General features: G+C 54.8%; 3 protein-coding genes and 1 long non-coding RNA gene across 4 annotated transcripts in view; 1 reads left to right on the plus strand and 3 right to left on the minus strand.

Annotated features, from left to right (window-relative positions):
- Nucleotides 1-2,995, minus strand: part of LOC311200319 — a 37,038-nt gene extending 34,043 nt beyond the window's left edge. Inside the window, exon 1 of the long non-coding RNA XR_014617815.1 lies at nucleotides 2,954-2,995. This is a non-coding gene — a long non-coding RNA (uncharacterized lncRNA). The remainder of the gene's footprint in view (nucleotides 1-2,953) is intronic.
- A 970-nt stretch (nucleotides 2,996-3,965) lies between these two features.
- DFFA (DNA fragmentation factor subunit alpha) lies at nucleotides 3,966-8,267 on the plus strand (the record flags this gene model as incomplete). Its single annotated transcript, XM_084274733.1, has 6 exons — nucleotides 3,966-4,062; nucleotides 4,554-4,715; nucleotides 4,807-4,937; nucleotides 5,827-6,016; nucleotides 6,396-6,556; nucleotides 7,246-8,267. 6 exons carry the CDS (start codon nucleotides 3,966-3,968, stop codon nucleotides 7,447-7,449), a joined length of 945 nt encoding a protein of 314 aa, XP_084130859.1. The 3' UTR covers nucleotides 7,450-8,267.
- Nucleotides 8,268-9,805: 1,538 nt separating this feature from the next.
- LOC311200271 (centromere protein S-like) lies at nucleotides 9,806-12,843 on the minus strand (the record flags this gene model as incomplete). Its single annotated transcript, XM_084274472.1, has 5 exons — nucleotides 9,806-10,351; nucleotides 11,325-11,391; nucleotides 12,019-12,052; nucleotides 12,397-12,520; nucleotides 12,802-12,843. The coding sequence occupies 5 exons, from the start codon at nucleotides 12,841-12,843 to the stop codon at nucleotides 10,193-10,195; spliced, it is 426 nt and encodes a 141-aa protein (XP_084130598.1). The 3' UTR covers nucleotides 9,806-10,192.
- Nucleotides 12,844-13,759: 916 nt separating this feature from the next.
- LOC311200254 (feather keratin 3-like) lies at nucleotides 13,760-14,125 on the minus strand (the record flags this gene model as incomplete). The annotated part of the gene is made up of 1 exon (XM_084274457.1): nucleotides 13,760-14,125. The coding sequence occupies one exon, from the start codon at nucleotides 14,123-14,125 to the stop codon at nucleotides 13,760-13,762; it is 366 nt and encodes a 121-aa protein (XP_084130583.1).
- Between the last annotated feature and the right edge of the window lie 1,514 nt (nucleotides 14,126-15,639).

Consider the following 15,639-nt stretch of genomic DNA (forward strand, 5'->3'; position numbering starts at 1 on the left):
TGAGCTGGGGCTGTTCAGCCTGGAGAGAAGAAGACTAAGGGGGGACCTTGTTAATGTTTATCAATATCTGAAGGATGGGATGCAGGGGGAAATGGGCAGCCCCTTTTCAGTGTCTGTGGGGACAGGACAAGGGGCAATGGCTGCAAGTTGGAGCACAGGGAGTTCCACAGCACCATGGGGAAGAACTTTTCCCCAGTGAGGATGAGGGAGCCCTGGGACAGGCTGCCCAGGGGTGTGGAGTCTCCATCTCTGGAGAGATTCCAGCCCCGTCTGGATGCCGCCCTGTGCAATATGAGCTGGGGAGCTGCTTTGGCAGGGGGTTGGACCCCTGGAGCTCTCCAGGTCCCTTCCAACCCCTGGGATTCTGTGATCTTTTCTCTGCTTTGTTTTATTCCAAAATTGATCCCTAAAGAATTCATCTATGGTGCTATATATTCCTCAATTACACCCCGCTTTACCAGGTTCTCTCAAATCCCATCCAAGCCAACAGAATTTGAGGGCACTGAAGGTTTCTCCAGCATAAGACAGGCTAGATAGGGCTCCCTGCCACCAGCAGGCACCAAGAGCCTCGGGCAGACAGCACCACCCTTCACAAGCAAGCAACTGGGGAAGGAGGAGAGTTAATACACAAGCAGGGCTGCTCCTGCTGTGCACGGAGAGGGGATAAATGGGACTGTGGCTCATCTCTAGCATTGCCTCACTCCCTGCAGTGAGGCAGAACACCCTTCGTGCAAACTGTGTCACTAATGATGCCATGACAGGCCAGGAGCTGCTTCGCTACCACCCCAGAACCCAGCAGCTTTGCACACAAGGTGAGGGAACGCTGCAGGGAACAGTTAACTGACCATGGGTACCCACTGTGGCCTCTGACTGCCCCTCTCCTCGGAGAGATGACACAAAACAGTCTCTGTGTGGTCCAAAGTCAACTTTGCAGCCTGGCTGTTCCGCCTTATCTCAGATTCCTCCTGACTTAGAAAGCAGCACAAACATTATCTCCACTATGTTCTTTACAGTCAGTGCCTGAAAAACTCACCATATTAGATGTGAGATAGGAGTTACCATTCCCATTTTTCACTACAGAGATGGTGAGAGAGTGACTTTCTACATGCCCTTAAATTTAAAGCCCAGAGGGTGCTCTGGCTACATTCATGAGGCCCATTATTAAGCAAGACTTCTCCATTTCCAAACATCAAGCCTTCCTCTGAAGTAATGCAACTCTAAACAGGTGGGGGGGGGGGGGTGAAAAAAGGTGCAATAAGAGAACACTATATCCAAACTCAAGAGAACCTGGATGTTTCTCAGGTAACCACATTTGCCAATTAACCAGATTTTTTTCTCAGAAACCTCTGGTCAACTGCCTTCGGGCTTTATGGATCAGGTGCAAGTTGTTTCAGGTTTCCTCAATCTGAAAGCATTCCCTGGAAGCATAAGGCATGGACTGTAATGCTTGCCCCTCAAGCTACTACCAATGAAAGCACATGGCCAATGCAAAACTTCCCAGCAAGCTACCATGAGTTTGGTAATGTGGCGTTTCACAACCAAGGAGATGAGTGCCAGTTCGTGTGAATTTTACATAACACATTCCTATTTCAGTTTAGGTCAGCAATGTTCACTACTAACACAGCCTCCTCAGTGCAGAACAGAAGGACTGAGAGGTTCACGGCAACTTAGTCAAATCTGGACAGGTAGGAATGATTGCACATCAGTGTGTTTCAGGGGGAGAGTTTGCTGTTTCCTTCCCTGTGGCTGAAACTGCCAGACCTTTCCTCTCCTGCTTGCTGCAGGAAGGCTCTCTGTAGCCACACGAAGGATTTTACAAAATCCCATTGGTATCACGTACTCAGAGGCCTGTCCAAGACACTGGTGAGAGGAGGGAGCTGCCAGGAGGTCACTCAATCTGAGGAAGCTCGAGTTGGCAAAGAAACACAAGTGTCCCTGGATCGTGAGCAAGTGAGTGACCGGCAATGGACACTACATACAGCCACATCACACTTCCACCTTCCCTCGGGCTCTCCCATTCATTGCAGGTCCCATTCATTTCCTGAGCATGCACACAAGGCAACAAACTCATGAACCTCTGTTGCCCTCCCCATTTTCTACAGGGCTCGCACTAGGCCTGTCATTGCTTTGCCCTTTCACACTGCCAGCTGAAGGATCCTTCTCCCTCTCGGCTGCCCAGCAGGCAGATTTTGTGTAACGGGCACCCTTCTCCTTTCATCGCCTCTTTTCTCCCCGGCTGCACTTCCCCCACTTCAAGCGCTTTCCCGAGTTTGGTGTACAGGCCCGAGGGGGACATCGTGCCCCCAGCCCAGGGCCCGGCCTCAGCGGCTCTTCCAGGCACAGCCGCGCCGGGCTGCCTGGCGAAGCTCAGGGCCGGGTCGGCCCGGGCGCCAACCTGCCGCCCCGACCCCTACACGGGTCGCAAGCGATGCCGAGACGCGCCGAGCGGCCACAGGGGAGTCCCGGCGCCCCCCGGCAGCCAGCGACCCCCCGGGCGGCGGCGCCGGGCTGCGCGGGGGCGGGCAGGGCGCGGGGGAAGCGCCTCAGCGAGCCGCCGCCGCCTCCTCGCGGGGTCAGCGCTCCCACGCCCCCTCCACCGGCGCCGCCGCTCTCGCCAGGGCCTCGGCGGCGACAGGCCCGCCGCGGGCGGGTGCCGGAGTGGCCCGAGCCGCCCCCCCGCCGCCCCCGCCAGTGGCCGTCCCTGCAGGGGAGCGGGGGAGGAGAGCGGGGCGGCCCAGGGCCACCGCGCGCCCCGCACCGCCGGCCGCGGCGGGAAGAGGCGCTGGGGTGGCGGGCGGGCGGACACACACGCGGACAGAGGCGCCGCGCCCTCCCCTCGCCCGCTCCCCCGCGGAGAAGGAGGAGGCGGCGGCGGCCTCGCCGCATCCCGCCCCGTCCGACCCCGCCGCCCCCTGCCCGAGCCGAGCGCGGGCAGAGCGCCGGCCCCGCTTACCTGGCTGGTCTGCTCCGCTTGCTCCGAGGAGGCCATCTTCCCAGGCCCGGCTAATCCATCCCCGCCCAACCGATGGAACGCCCTCACCGCCGTTTCCCCCCGCGCCCCGCGCGGCCTCACTGACTCGTGCTGCAGGCAAAACGAGTCGACCGCCGAGGGCACCGATGCTCCCCGCGGGGGAGCCGCTGCTGTCATGAGTTTCTGTCCTCTGCGGGCTCCCGCCGGGACCGGCCCGGCCCGAGGAGAGCCGGCCACGCTCTGCGAGACTCTTCGGGCTGCAGCGTCCCCGCTTGCCCGTGCCGTGTCCCGAGGGCGTTTTGGCGGCCGTGGTGCCCCGTGGGTGGGTCGGGGGCCAGCGGAACCCACGAACAAAGCGGGGCTATCGCTGGGGTAAAGGACGGGCTCGGAAAAGCCCGTTGGGCTGTTGACAAGACCCGCGTTGGTCAGGGCGGTGCGGCCAGGTCACCGTGCGCGGCTTCGGCGCCCCGGGACCGGGGGTTATATTCATTCCTTCGTGTTTAAAACTTCCACGGCTCCCGGCAGCCCGGCGAGGGGCACACGTACGGGGCGATGCGGCGGCCAGCAGGAGCTCCCATGAGGAGCCCCCTTGGCCCTGGCAGCCCCAAGGGCTCCCTCCCTGGCGCGGGCCCGGGTGCCTGCGTGTGAGGGGACGCTCTGCCCGGTACACCGAGACACGCTCGTTTCTGTTTGTTTCCCGAGTCAGGAAGCCGCTGCCAGCGCTGCAGGAGCTTTGGGAGGGTCGCTTTAGAGTGACTTTCCGGCACGGCAAAGTGCTGCAGTTCAGGCAAGCCCCGAGGAAAAGCGTCACCAGTGAGGCAACGGCGGGTGGCGGGGCTGTGCCCGCCGCCCCGGCTTATGGAGGAGCGAGGGGCGCCCCGCCGCGTTGCCCCGAAGGCCCCGGCACTACCCGAAATCCGTCCCGGCGCGCGCCGCGGCCCGTCCCGGCGAGCCCCGCGCCCGCCGTCAGAGGCCGCGCAGCCGGGCGGCGGCGATGGCGGCTCCGCGGAAGCGCTGCCTGGTGCGGCGGAGGGACGGGCGGGAGCGGCACGGAGTCGCTGCCTCCTGCCTGCGGGAGCTGCGCGACAAGGGTGAGGGGCGGCCGGCCGGGCAGCGCGGGGCGGGGACGGAGCGGCTCCGGCTGCCCGCGGTGGGCTGGGGCTGCCCGCCATGGGCTCCCGGCGGGTCCGCAGTGGGCTCCCGTGCGCTGCCGCGTCGAGGCCGGGCTTGCTGTCGTGCTCTCCGGGTGTTGGGTTGGACCCGGTCCGTGCGGTGGAACGGCCGGAGAGCCGCGCTGCGGGGAGGGGGGGGGGGGGGAAGAAGCGAAGGGAGGTGGGAACCTGCGTCTGGAGCACTCCCCCTGCAATACCCCTTCCGTGTGGCCGTCAGGGTCTGCACCCAGAGCAGGAACTGCTGGAGGGGCCACTCGTGAGGATGTGCTGGAAGAGCTGTGTGGAGCCAGGTCCCGGTCACCACCTGAAACTACAGCTTCCTGACCACTTGTTGCTTGCCAGGGGTTTGCCAGAAGGACAGTGTGTGTGTCACCTCCATCGTCTCATTGAGTCCTTTCTGTGTTCTGCAGCTATCAGCCTTCTGGCTATTGACAAGGCTGGGGAGCCCATCACCTTGGTACTGGCAGAAGATGGCACCATTGTGGATGATGAAGATTACTTCCTGTGTCTGCCGCCTAACACTGAGTTTGTGGCACTGGCCAAGAGTGAGAAATGGTCTAGCAGAAGCTTAGGTACTTTGAAGGAGGGAGGGGTGTCTGGAGTGCACGTGGTGAAACCAGGCTGTCTGAGGAGTGACCCGTGAAACTGATGGCTCTTTGTCAGGCAGCAGCATGACCTGGCTTTCGGAGTCAGTGGATGAAGTGGACAGTGGTGCAGAGAAGTGGAAGCAGCTGGCCAGGCAACTGAAGGATGACCTGTCTAATATCATCTTGATGTCAGAAGAAGACCTCCAGGTACAGTGGGAAACCTCCAATTCCTGTCCTTGCGCTGCCCATCATCCATTTATCTCAGTAGATGGCAGAGAACAGTATAAAGTAAATGGTCTTGAGCTTAGTTGTTTGTCTGTGATGATGAAATTTAAGTCAAATTCCTCCTTGAAAAGGGAACACAAGTGTCTGAGGGGGATGTTTTTCATCACTGGTTGTTTCTCACAGCATGTCCTTCCAGTTTTGGCAGTGGGAGGGCAAAAAGTCAGGATTTGGCCAAATGGCAACTGTGCTGAGCTCCTTCTTCAAACCCAGACACCTGTGTGACGTGCCAGGAGGGAAGGCTGAGCAGCATGCCACATCTGGACACTGAGCTGTGCAATATGAGCTGGGGAGCTGCTTTGGCAGGGGGATTGGACCCAATGAGCTCTTGAGGTCCCTTCCAACCCCTGTGACTCTGTGATCTGTCTGCTCCAGAGGGGTTTGAGGAACTGCTGTCAGTCTGCAGAGCTGGTTGATTCAATACCTGACTGCTTAACACCTCCCACGTGGCAAGGCACGTCAGTAACTGCCTCCTCTTGTCCTGCAACATGCAGCCTCCAGAATGCCAGGCTTTGTGTAGTCCCATGCACTCTTAAGAAGTGGGACTTTAGCCAGGAACCGTCAGCATTCTTGACGTGATGCACATGATTCCCCACCTTCCTGGATGCCTTCTGACTTCTGGTAAGGTGTGCTGGCAGGTGGAGTGCCAAAACAGCCTCTCCTAACTAGGCTGACTTGCTATGGCAAGAAAACTTGTGAAATACACTGGGTTTCATGCAGGTGGAGGCTCTGTCCCTCAGGAGGCTTGCTGTTTGTACTGTAATTGCTGTTCATGGAATGAGGAGTAACACAGAGCATTCTCATTGTTTTTAAGGTGCTTATTGATGTGCCACGTTCAGACCTGGCAGAAGAACTTGCCCAAAGTGAACCCAAAACCCAAGTATTGCAGGACACCCTGCAGCAGGTGCTGGACAGGCGAGAAGAAGAACGCCAGTCGAGACAGCTCCTGGGACTCTACCTAGAGGCCTTGAAGAGTGAAGACAGTATCTTAAGCAAAGTAGCAGGTGGGGAGCATTAGGATGCAAGAAATGGAGCTTTTCAGAGGGGCCTGAAATAGTTGAGTGGAATAAATAAGGCAGAGTGAAAGACTGGAATGAGTCACTTGATTAGCAGCTGTTAACGTGGTGGATGTAATAGCTGGTGTAGTATTAATAATTCTTTGGGTGAGACCAGGAGCCTCCTCACTGCTGCATCACATTTCTTACAGGACCTGAAAGTAGAATAGTGGGAGAAAAGCTTACAGCAGGTGGTCATCCTTAACATCCTCAAAGGGGATGCACCTAGGCAGCACACATATTTCATTAATCTGAGAACCAATAAAGCAGTGCTGGGCGCTTCTGTCCTGGGTTTGTCACAGACTGTAATGATTCTGCTACTTTCCAGAGGCTGCAACAGTACCAAGAAGGGAGGTGGAGGTGGATGTGGTTGACACAGGTACCAGCAGTACCCACGCTCCAGCCCCAGCGGTGCTCAGTGACCAGATCCTTGCTGCTCTGAAAGAGAAACCAGCTCCAGAGCTCTGCTTGGACAGTCAAGACCTAGAGGTGGGTGAGAATGACAAAACCATACCCTGCCAAATCTCTCCCTCTGGAGAGGGAGTTTACTGGGGAAGCTGCCCTTGCTCCTGGAGGCTCTAATGTTTAATACATCTTGTGCTCAAACTGGTGAGATTAAATTTCTCTTTCTCAGTAACACTACCCCCTGCTTGGACCTCCTCTGTAATAGCCAGTTGACACTATTCAAAGTACTCTGAAAAGCAACTAACTAATTTTTGTTTTGTTTTCTGATGTATCCTAGTCAGCTGTCTTACTGGCAAGGATTTTTTTGTATGCAGATGCATCTGGCTATATTTCTTTTATACATCCCAACTCAAAATTGAAACCTCCTTACTTTGGAAACCTGCCTAAATAAACCCATAGCTTTGAAAGTAAAGTCTAAGCAAACTTTAACCATTAGAAAGTGTCTTTCCAATGCTATTAACTTGCTACTTGTGCTTTTCCCTGCTGTAGAAACTAAGGAACTGGTTTCTGTTCCTTTGAACATTTAGGTACAGCTTAAGCTCAAAGTATTGGTAGAATACTGAAAATCCACCAGCCCATGGGGTAGCTGATGGAAGCTGGGAACATCTTCAGTACAAAACTGTCAGTGCCAAATGGGGTCTCATCACTGCTGTTCTGAGTGTGGGCAGAGGGGGGTCAGTGGAAAAGACTGCTAGAAATCTGTCTTGCTACAGATGGTCTTGAAAGAAGACACAGAAACCCTGGCCTCAGCTCTAAGATGGGACAAGCAGAAGGCTGAAGCTCTGCAGCAAGCCTGTGACCAGGAGCTCTCCAAGCGTCTACAACAAGTGCAGACTTTGCATTCCCTGAGGAGCATGTCAAAGGGCAAGAAAACCCTACCCTGGGGGGACTGGCCGAGTGCTAAACGCAAAAAATAAGACTGCTGTGCTCCTTGCATTTATTTTGGGGGTTTTTATTATTAGAATCAATACAAGCAAAGACATTTCCTGGGAGCCACAGTTTGCTGGTCATACTCTGGTCTGGCTTTAGAGACTTAAATCTGGACATTGTCCTGAGGCTTAAACTCCTTTGATGGTTCAAATCATGTGTAACCAAAGGGATTTTGACTTTCTGCAGAATACTAGAACAATGGTATTGCTAAACACAGCACGGAAGGGTTCAGCTTTCAATACCAAGTTGAGAGCCAGAAGCTTCCATCTGATAATGATGGATCTGGCTTTGGAAGCTCCAGGCAGTTTGGTTAGGGTGTGTCATCCTCCAGCAGCTTTCAATGCAAAGGATGGCAGACCAACGTGGAGGACACTTTGAGGCAGAGTTAATGGATGGAAAGATGGCACTGGGAGGATTGCTCACTGACTTCAGCAGGGTTTATTGTGATTTGGCCTAGTTAAGCTGTCAATGTGGGGTTTTCCAGCTGCTATCTGGCTTTAAGCTCCAGTCTGGGCTCTAGGAACTTGAATTCTCCTGCTAATTTTATCAGTTGAAGTAAATAACAATCCTTTTAAACTTCCCTGCTTTTTCTGTGAGGAATTGCTGCCTCTTGGGTGCAGTGTAAGCAGTAAGTGGTAAAACTCAGCAAAGGTGGAAATACTTAGTGAGGCTGTGGTGCTAAGACTTGTATTTGACCTGTCTGTATTATTCTCCTAATCACTACTGTAGTACCGTGGTGGTTTTGTATTGACTGGTTTATTTTCACATTTGTTAATTTTTTTTGTTTAATATTAAAACTTATTTACCTTAATGTTGGACTAGTTTTGCTGTTGCCACCAGGTGCTATGATTAAATAATAAGTACAGTATTAGCTTAAGGATAGAGGAAGAAATTCAATACAGAAGAACTCTGCATTTAACCTTCTTGTAGTTTCACGTGCCTGGGCTCTGGTGAAATGGGGCTGCAGGGATGGGTTCTGCAAGGAGCAGCCAGAAGCTCTCTGCAGGCCCCACAGAGCAAACACCAGCCGGCTCAAGGCCGGAGTCCTTGCTGACCAAGGCTGAGCCCATCAGCGATTATCACACCTCTGGGCATCACAGTGAGGAGAAAACAACCCCACAACAGCCACCTTTTGCCCCCAGAGAAGGGAGTGAGAAGATATGAGGAGCTGTGCGGACACTAAGTGCAGGGAAAGGGGGGAGGAGGCACCCCAGGTGCAGGAGAAAAAGATGCCCCTGCAGCCCCTGGGGAAACCCATGGTGGAGCGGGTGTCCCCCCGCAGCCCATGGGAAAGGCCCAGACCCCACCTGCAGCCCGTGGAGAGGCCCCATGCTGGAGTGGGGGGAGACATGGAAGACGCTGAGACCTGCCCATGGAGAGAGACAGAGACCCAGAGATGAGCGAGAGGCCCACACCGGAGCAGGTTTGCTGGGGGGGGGGGCTTGTAGTTACATGGGGGACCAGGCTGGAGCAGTCTGGGCCTGAGAGACTGAGCCATTCTATGATCTATGACTGAGTATTTCTACAGCTGGCATTCTAATAAAGCCATTGCTCACAGACATTCCAGTTGAATTATGGCACACTAGGTCAGACTGCCAGTGTAACTGATAAATACTCTGAACAGGAATAAAAAGGGGACACACATACGGAGTCCAGTGTGTCACAGACAGCTGAGTGACTCCAGTAAGTGCACTTTTCTTTCAAGTGAAAGGTTTTAAACAAGGAGCAAGGCAAGACCTAGAAGGCCCCATGGACAAACAAAAATATTCTGTTACCTGGTACCAAGATTACTTGGGGTAGTGTTTAAGGTATGAGTCTCACTAAAATAAGAACTTGCTGATTTTAACCTTCTGTTACTCTAAGCTTAATCCTTCAGGAAGGAACAAGTGGCTTCAAGGAAGAGCCTGTCTCATGAATCAAGGGCTGAGCAAGAGAAACAGGTTTCAAATCTTTCCTCTCTTGCTGCATATTTTACAATATTCTTGGTGAGCGTATTCTGGCTTGATAAAAGTTTCCCCACGCAGTAGCTTAAGCAGCCTTCTCCTTTCACTTGGCTGTACCTGTCTAATAATTGAAGTCTTTAAAATCTGATGCTTTTCCATCAGCATTGCTTGGTAAGCTCTACCAGCCCAGCAGAGGGCAATGGTGGTACACTTCTGCTCTACCCACTGCTCCAGCCACCTTCCAGAAGGGAAGCTGGAAATGGAACACAGTGTCTTCCCCAAAAGCAAAGACTGTACATGAGCAGCAGCACAGCTGAGAAGTGACACAAAACATGTTTTAATTGCCAAGAAAACAAGTGAGAGAGAGACAGATGGCTATCACAACACAAATAAAACACCCACAATACCTAAGTGAAAGTATCAAAATCAGAAGCAAGGAGGAACTACAACCATTCCTGGAGAAGCTTAAGTAGCAGCATGAAGGGCATTGCACATACTGAGTATTGCCATCAGGGAGTATGTCCTGCTTTAAACTCTTTATTTAAAGGATTTTTTTTTTAAATAAGATGCATTTTGTGAGCAATTAAGGCATTTTGGCTGTAAGCTTTACTGAATTCTGACAGACCTTTCATGCTGGACAAAAAAAAAAATCCAACTAGTCATGTTTGCCTAAAACCTTCAAGAACCCTTACTGTTGCCAGCCTGGGAGAGGAACCTCTCAGAGACTAACCTGGGTTCCTCTAGCAGCGTAAGAGAAAATGACCAGACACGTTCCTTGGAAGGTAAATCATTCCATGTTAGAATCTCCACTTTCAGTCACAGCTGCTTCTGGATGTTCCTCCATTCTTCTCACTCCCTTAGCTGCACTGGACTTCTTTTTCTTCCTCTCCTTTTGCTCCATGTTACTTGATGCGATTTCTTCACTCTTCTGGGTGATATACTTTAGCTGAGAACATTAAACTAATCAGTCATCTACTGAGGAACTTGATTTATTCATGAGAAATGAAAGAGCAATGTTTAGGAGAAATTAACAGGGCAAATTCCTATTATAAAAAACACAACAAGTGCTCCAAGAAGACTAATAAACACTGACTAGTTTAATTCTTGCACAAAGCCCTCAGTCTCAGCTGGATATCCTCAGATACTGAAATGTCCTGGCAAGACTAGTATTTATAAATGTATGTTATATCCCTCCCAAGAACCAAGACAGCCACGTTAGCAGTTCCTCAGAGCTGTAGTTTGCCAAGATACAATCCCAGTACAGAAACACTGCAAGATTCCTCTGCACCCACTTAACATAAACTTACTTCCAAGATTGACAATGCTGTTATGTGTCTTTTTATTTTACTTCTGTTTAGGGACGGGATGCAGGGGGAAATGAGCAGCCCCTTTTCAGTGTCTGTGGGGACAGGACAAGGGGCAATGGCTGCAAGTTGGAGCACAGGAGGTTCCACAGCAACCTGGGGAAGAACTTTTCCCCAGTGAGGGTGAGGGAGCCCTGGGACAGGCTGCCCAGGGGGTGTGGAGTCTCCATCTCTGGAGAGATTCCAGCCCCGTCTGGACGCCGCCCTGTGCAATATGAGCTGGGGAGCTGCTTTGGCAGGGGGTTGGACCCCCTGAGAGCTCCAGGTCCCTTCTAACCCCTGGGATTATGTGATTCTGTACGTGAAGCCTCAGCAGCCCTGTTGCAATCACAGCATTGCTGCTTAAATTGCAATTGGATCTGTGTTCCCACAGTGAGGCATAAATGTAAGATTAAAATCTTTTTTAAAAAAATCACTGGATTGTGCCCATCCATCATCAGTAAGCCAGTGCTTAATTAACTTCCTTCATCACCTCTACCCCTTGTTGAAATGCTTAGGTTAGGAACTACCCAGTTATTTTAAGAATGTTGTGAGACAAAATACAGTGAATCTCACCAAAGAATTGCTCCTTCTAGCCAAAAGCTTCACATCTTCTGTAGTGATGGTGCTTCGTTTTGCATGTCTGCAGAAAATCAAAAAAATATTCCTTAATGTGTTGGCCAGCATTGGTTGCATACAGCATCTAATTCAGAACACTAAGAGGGCTTTAAAGTGACCAAATAAACCAAACACACCTATCTTCTCCATCTATAATACACAAAAACCTGTAAGTTTGTACATAAATATCTAAATTCACACACTTCCCATGTAAAAACAGTGCAGTTTAGCAACCAGAACTTCAAGCACCGCTATTCCATTCCCCCTTACTTGCCAGTAGTTCTCTGTGTGAAGTTTTGGCTCCTTAAAACATTCCCTTACCATCTTGAAGCAACCAGTTGAGACTTGGGGATGTTGAAAAGCATCTGTCACTCCCAAACCATTCACTGCTGCTCTTTATCAACACACCTGACAGTTATATACAGTCAGTAATCTAAATGAGTCCTTGTATCACATAAACTCCCACGATCATGAAGAACCCACACAGCAGTATGTATCCCCTGACTTCACAGCCACTATTTAACCAGCCTGCTTTAAACAGAATGCTTTAAAACTTGAATTTCAAGGCGTATTTCACAGATTATCCAGCTAGTGGAGCTGAACACACACACACCGCGCAAGGCACTGAACTGTCGAGCGTGCTGGTACCCACCTTGCAAACATCTCAAGGTCTTTTGCAAAGCTCTCTGGGGAAAACACAAAGACGTCACATATTTTACAACACAGAGTAGGAAGAGATAAGCAACACAGTTCCAACTGTTAGAAAGGTGTAACTATAAACTGTCTGTGTCAGGCATGAGAAGCGCCCGTGAGCCAGGACGTGCGGCTCTGCTGGGCGGGCCGGCGGCCCAGGCAACACCTCCACCTACGTTTAAACGCTTCTTTATTCACCCCCAGGTCTGGAAACCAGAACCACTTGTACTTTGAAGGACGTGAACACAAGAAGCGACGCAGCGGCCAGGCCGAGGCACAGCGCTGCTCTTTGTAAAGGCACCGCCGCGGAGCAGAGAGCGAGCAGGGGCTGCAGTACCGCACTGCCTGAAGGAGATCTCCGAGATCGCCGCCACGGCTTGTTTGCTGAGGCGCAGCCCCTTGTCCTCCGCCACATCCTGGCACAGGCAGCCGACCGTGTAGTGAACCGCAGCCTTCAGCCTCTGCAAGGGCACACCAGGGACGGGTCAGTTCTCTGAAGAGATACACCGGCCCTTCCCCAGCCCCCCGAGGTTACTTCACACGCCGCGACACAAGCGGGACCCCAGCGCGCCCCGCACCGCTGCATTTATCGCTCCGTGCCCCACACCCGGCCGCGGCCCCATCTTGTCCCGGCCAGGCACTCCTCGCCCTCCCCGCGGTGCCAGGGACCAGCCGCAGCAAGGAAGGAGGGCACCTGGGCAGAAAGAGGAGGAGGAAGAAGGGGGCTCCGCGCCCGCCGTACCTGAACGAGCAGAAGCCGCTCCTCACTGCTATCCGCCTCCATGGCGCAGCCCACAGCCGCCCGGTCGCGTTTCCCGCCCAGTGCGCAGGGGCGGGATTATGTAGCCGCCATGTCAGGTGTCCGGCTTGTGGGGCGGGGTCGTGCTCAGGGAGGGTGGAGACCCCCAGCGACCCCCGCGGGAACTGCTGTAGCCGCCCCCGCATATTGATACTCGATAGAAAATGGTTCGGTAGCGGCGTGCAAAACACGTCCCGAAGCGCAAAGAGGGACGGACCGCCGGGACGCGGTCTGCGGAAGGCTTTGCCGAATACTCTGAGGCTGCTGCCTGCGGTACAGCCCGGTTTGAAAACCGTGGGGATCCTCCAGGACCCCCTGTAAAAGTCCCAACAAGGTAAAGCACCAACCCATCCTGCAGGTCTGACACACTGCCCCAGGCTGCACGTCCTGCAGGCAGGTCCCTGGAGTCCAGTTGCGGGACCTTGTGTGGCCAGAGCTGCCAGGGCTGGGGCTCTGGCCACGGGCAGCTCAGCCCGGCTCTGCTGTGGCTCAGAGACTGCCCAGGCCCAGCTGGGTGGCAGGGGGGAAATGTGCAGGCTCAGGGAGCCCCTGTGGCTCCCAAGGAGTCTCAAAGGAAAACCAGAGAGGCAGGTGTTGGATGCAGGATTGTTTTATTGTCAGGGCACGAAAGGCCCAACCGGAGAGAAGACACCTATGGCAGAGGCAGGAAGGTTGTCCCCCCCGGGCTTCAAGAGAGCTGCTCCTTCAGGCTTCTCTCAGGAGGTGGCTGCTGCAGGGAGAAGTAAGTGCCCCGTGGCACAATGGTGGAGTCGTGCAACTGGGCGCAGGCAGGAGCAAAAAGGAGGAGAGGTGGCGTGCAGCGAGGGGAAGGAGGGAGGAAAGGAGAGGACGTGTGACACTGACAGGCCTTGGGGGATTCTGGGGCCCTTGGGTGTGTGGTCTAGCAGGGCCCACAGGTGTCCCAGAGCTTTTTGCTGTAGCGGGGCAAGACGCACGGGCTGCAGGCGGGAGCAGCGTAGGGTCTGCCAAAGGTGCAGAGGCCCCCTGAGCCCAGGGTGGCCCCAGCACCGTAGAGGCCCCCCAGCCCCAGGGAGCCCCCAAAGGCGGGTGCTCCGGAGGAGCCCACCACGGCTTGCTGGGGGAAGGAGCTGAGGATGGGGCCGGGGAAGGTGACGACCACGGGGGGCGGCTGGATCAGGGCCGACGAGTCGGGGCACTGCCGCGCGCACAGCTCGTTGCAGCTCTCAGCGATGGGCTGGGGGACGGCGACGCCGGTTTTCGGTGGGCACAGGTCGTAGCAAGACATCTTGGAGTGAGAGGGCCGAGCCTGAAACACAGGGCCCCAGGACTGGAGTCATGGGGCTGGAGGACATCCCCCAGCCCAGCAGTGCCCTGTTCCTTTTCCCAGGCCTGTCCTGCAGCCGGAGGGACCAGAGCCATCACCTTGCACTATGCTGCCTTCATCTTGCCCTCTGACCAGCCAGCCCTCACAGCCCCGAGCTCTTCACATCCCTCTCCTTGCCCTCTCTGTGGACAAAAGCCCTCCCCAAATGCCTATGTGGGGTCTGGCTTTGCATGTCCATGGCTCAGGCCCTCTGGGCCGTCCCAGCCTGCTGCCAGCACGCCCGCTGCCCACAGAGCTGTCCTGGCCACGGGAGCTCTCTCGCCGGGCCCTGCCAGAGGAGGCCAGGACCCACAGGCACCCACCCGCCCTTTACCTGAGCACAGCAGAGCAGAGCAGAGCGAGGCAGGAGCCGCGGATGCCAGCACTCACCCAGGGCACGGCTTTTATGCTGGGCTGGCCAGCGCGGGGAGGAGCTGGGCACGCTGGGGGCACGTGGCCATAGGCGGCCAAAGCCCGACTCTTCCCACCGTGTCATGGGGCTGTTTTGCTGACGCCAATTCCTCTCCAGCCCCAGCCCGCTCTATCAGCCCCTGCAATTACCCGGCTCGGACACCTGCCAGCTGACAGCAAATGGGCCAAATGAGCCCCACTGACTTTTCATTATCTGGCTGCGTAAGAGGGCGAGCAGCGTGACACAGGCTGACTGCAAGCGCCCTGCGTGCCGCAGCTCTTCCCCGAGGGCTGGGTCTTGGGGCGGCCCCATGCCTTCCTTGCGGCCCAACAGGCAAAACCAGGGTCCTGGCGCTGGCCAAGAAAGCTGCCTGGCAAAAGCTTCCTGCGTGCCAGCGCCAGCATGACTTACGCCGTGTGCCTATTATCTGCAGAGGCGCGAGGTGAGGCAATGGCAAATCAAAGGCACTCCTCACAGGCCCTGCCCGCTCAGCACCAGGTATCACTCGCCAGCCCAGCAGGCTGGAATTGGCCATTGACGTTGGCGAGTCTGGGGCAGAAAGACCCCTCGTGCTCTTCCCCAGGTACAGGACGAAAGAGGCACCGAGCCCACCTGGTCTCCTTCCAGCCAGTTCACAGCCCCAGCAGGCAGAGCCTGCTGCCATTGAGCCCACCAAGCAGAAAGGGGCCGAAAGCCTGGCAAGCGGCACGTGCTGGTGTGTCCCGGGGATGCTGACTCAGGGAGGGGCAGGAGCGGGACAGCCTTGTCATCAGAGTGGGCAGGTGGGAGTGCCGCCTCTGCACATTGGCCCAGGAGGTGCTGAGCCATGGCAGGGCCACTATAAAAGCTCTGCCCAAGCCAGGCTCTCCCTACCGCTGCTCTGGCCGCCTTCTCCTCAGAGAACAGGGTAAGTCTGCCAGCGCTTCTCCTGCTGGACCTCTGCTGCGGCTCTGGTCCCTGCTCCTCGGGCTACTGTCCTACAATCTCTGCCCTCTTGCAGAGCACCCACCCATCTCACTCCAAG

Source organism: Gallinula chloropus (assembly GCF_964237585.1).
Source record: "Gallinula chloropus genome assembly, chromosome: 23".
In the NCBI taxonomy this organism is placed as follows: Eukaryota; Metazoa; Chordata; class Aves; order Gruiformes; family Rallidae; genus Gallinula; species Gallinula chloropus.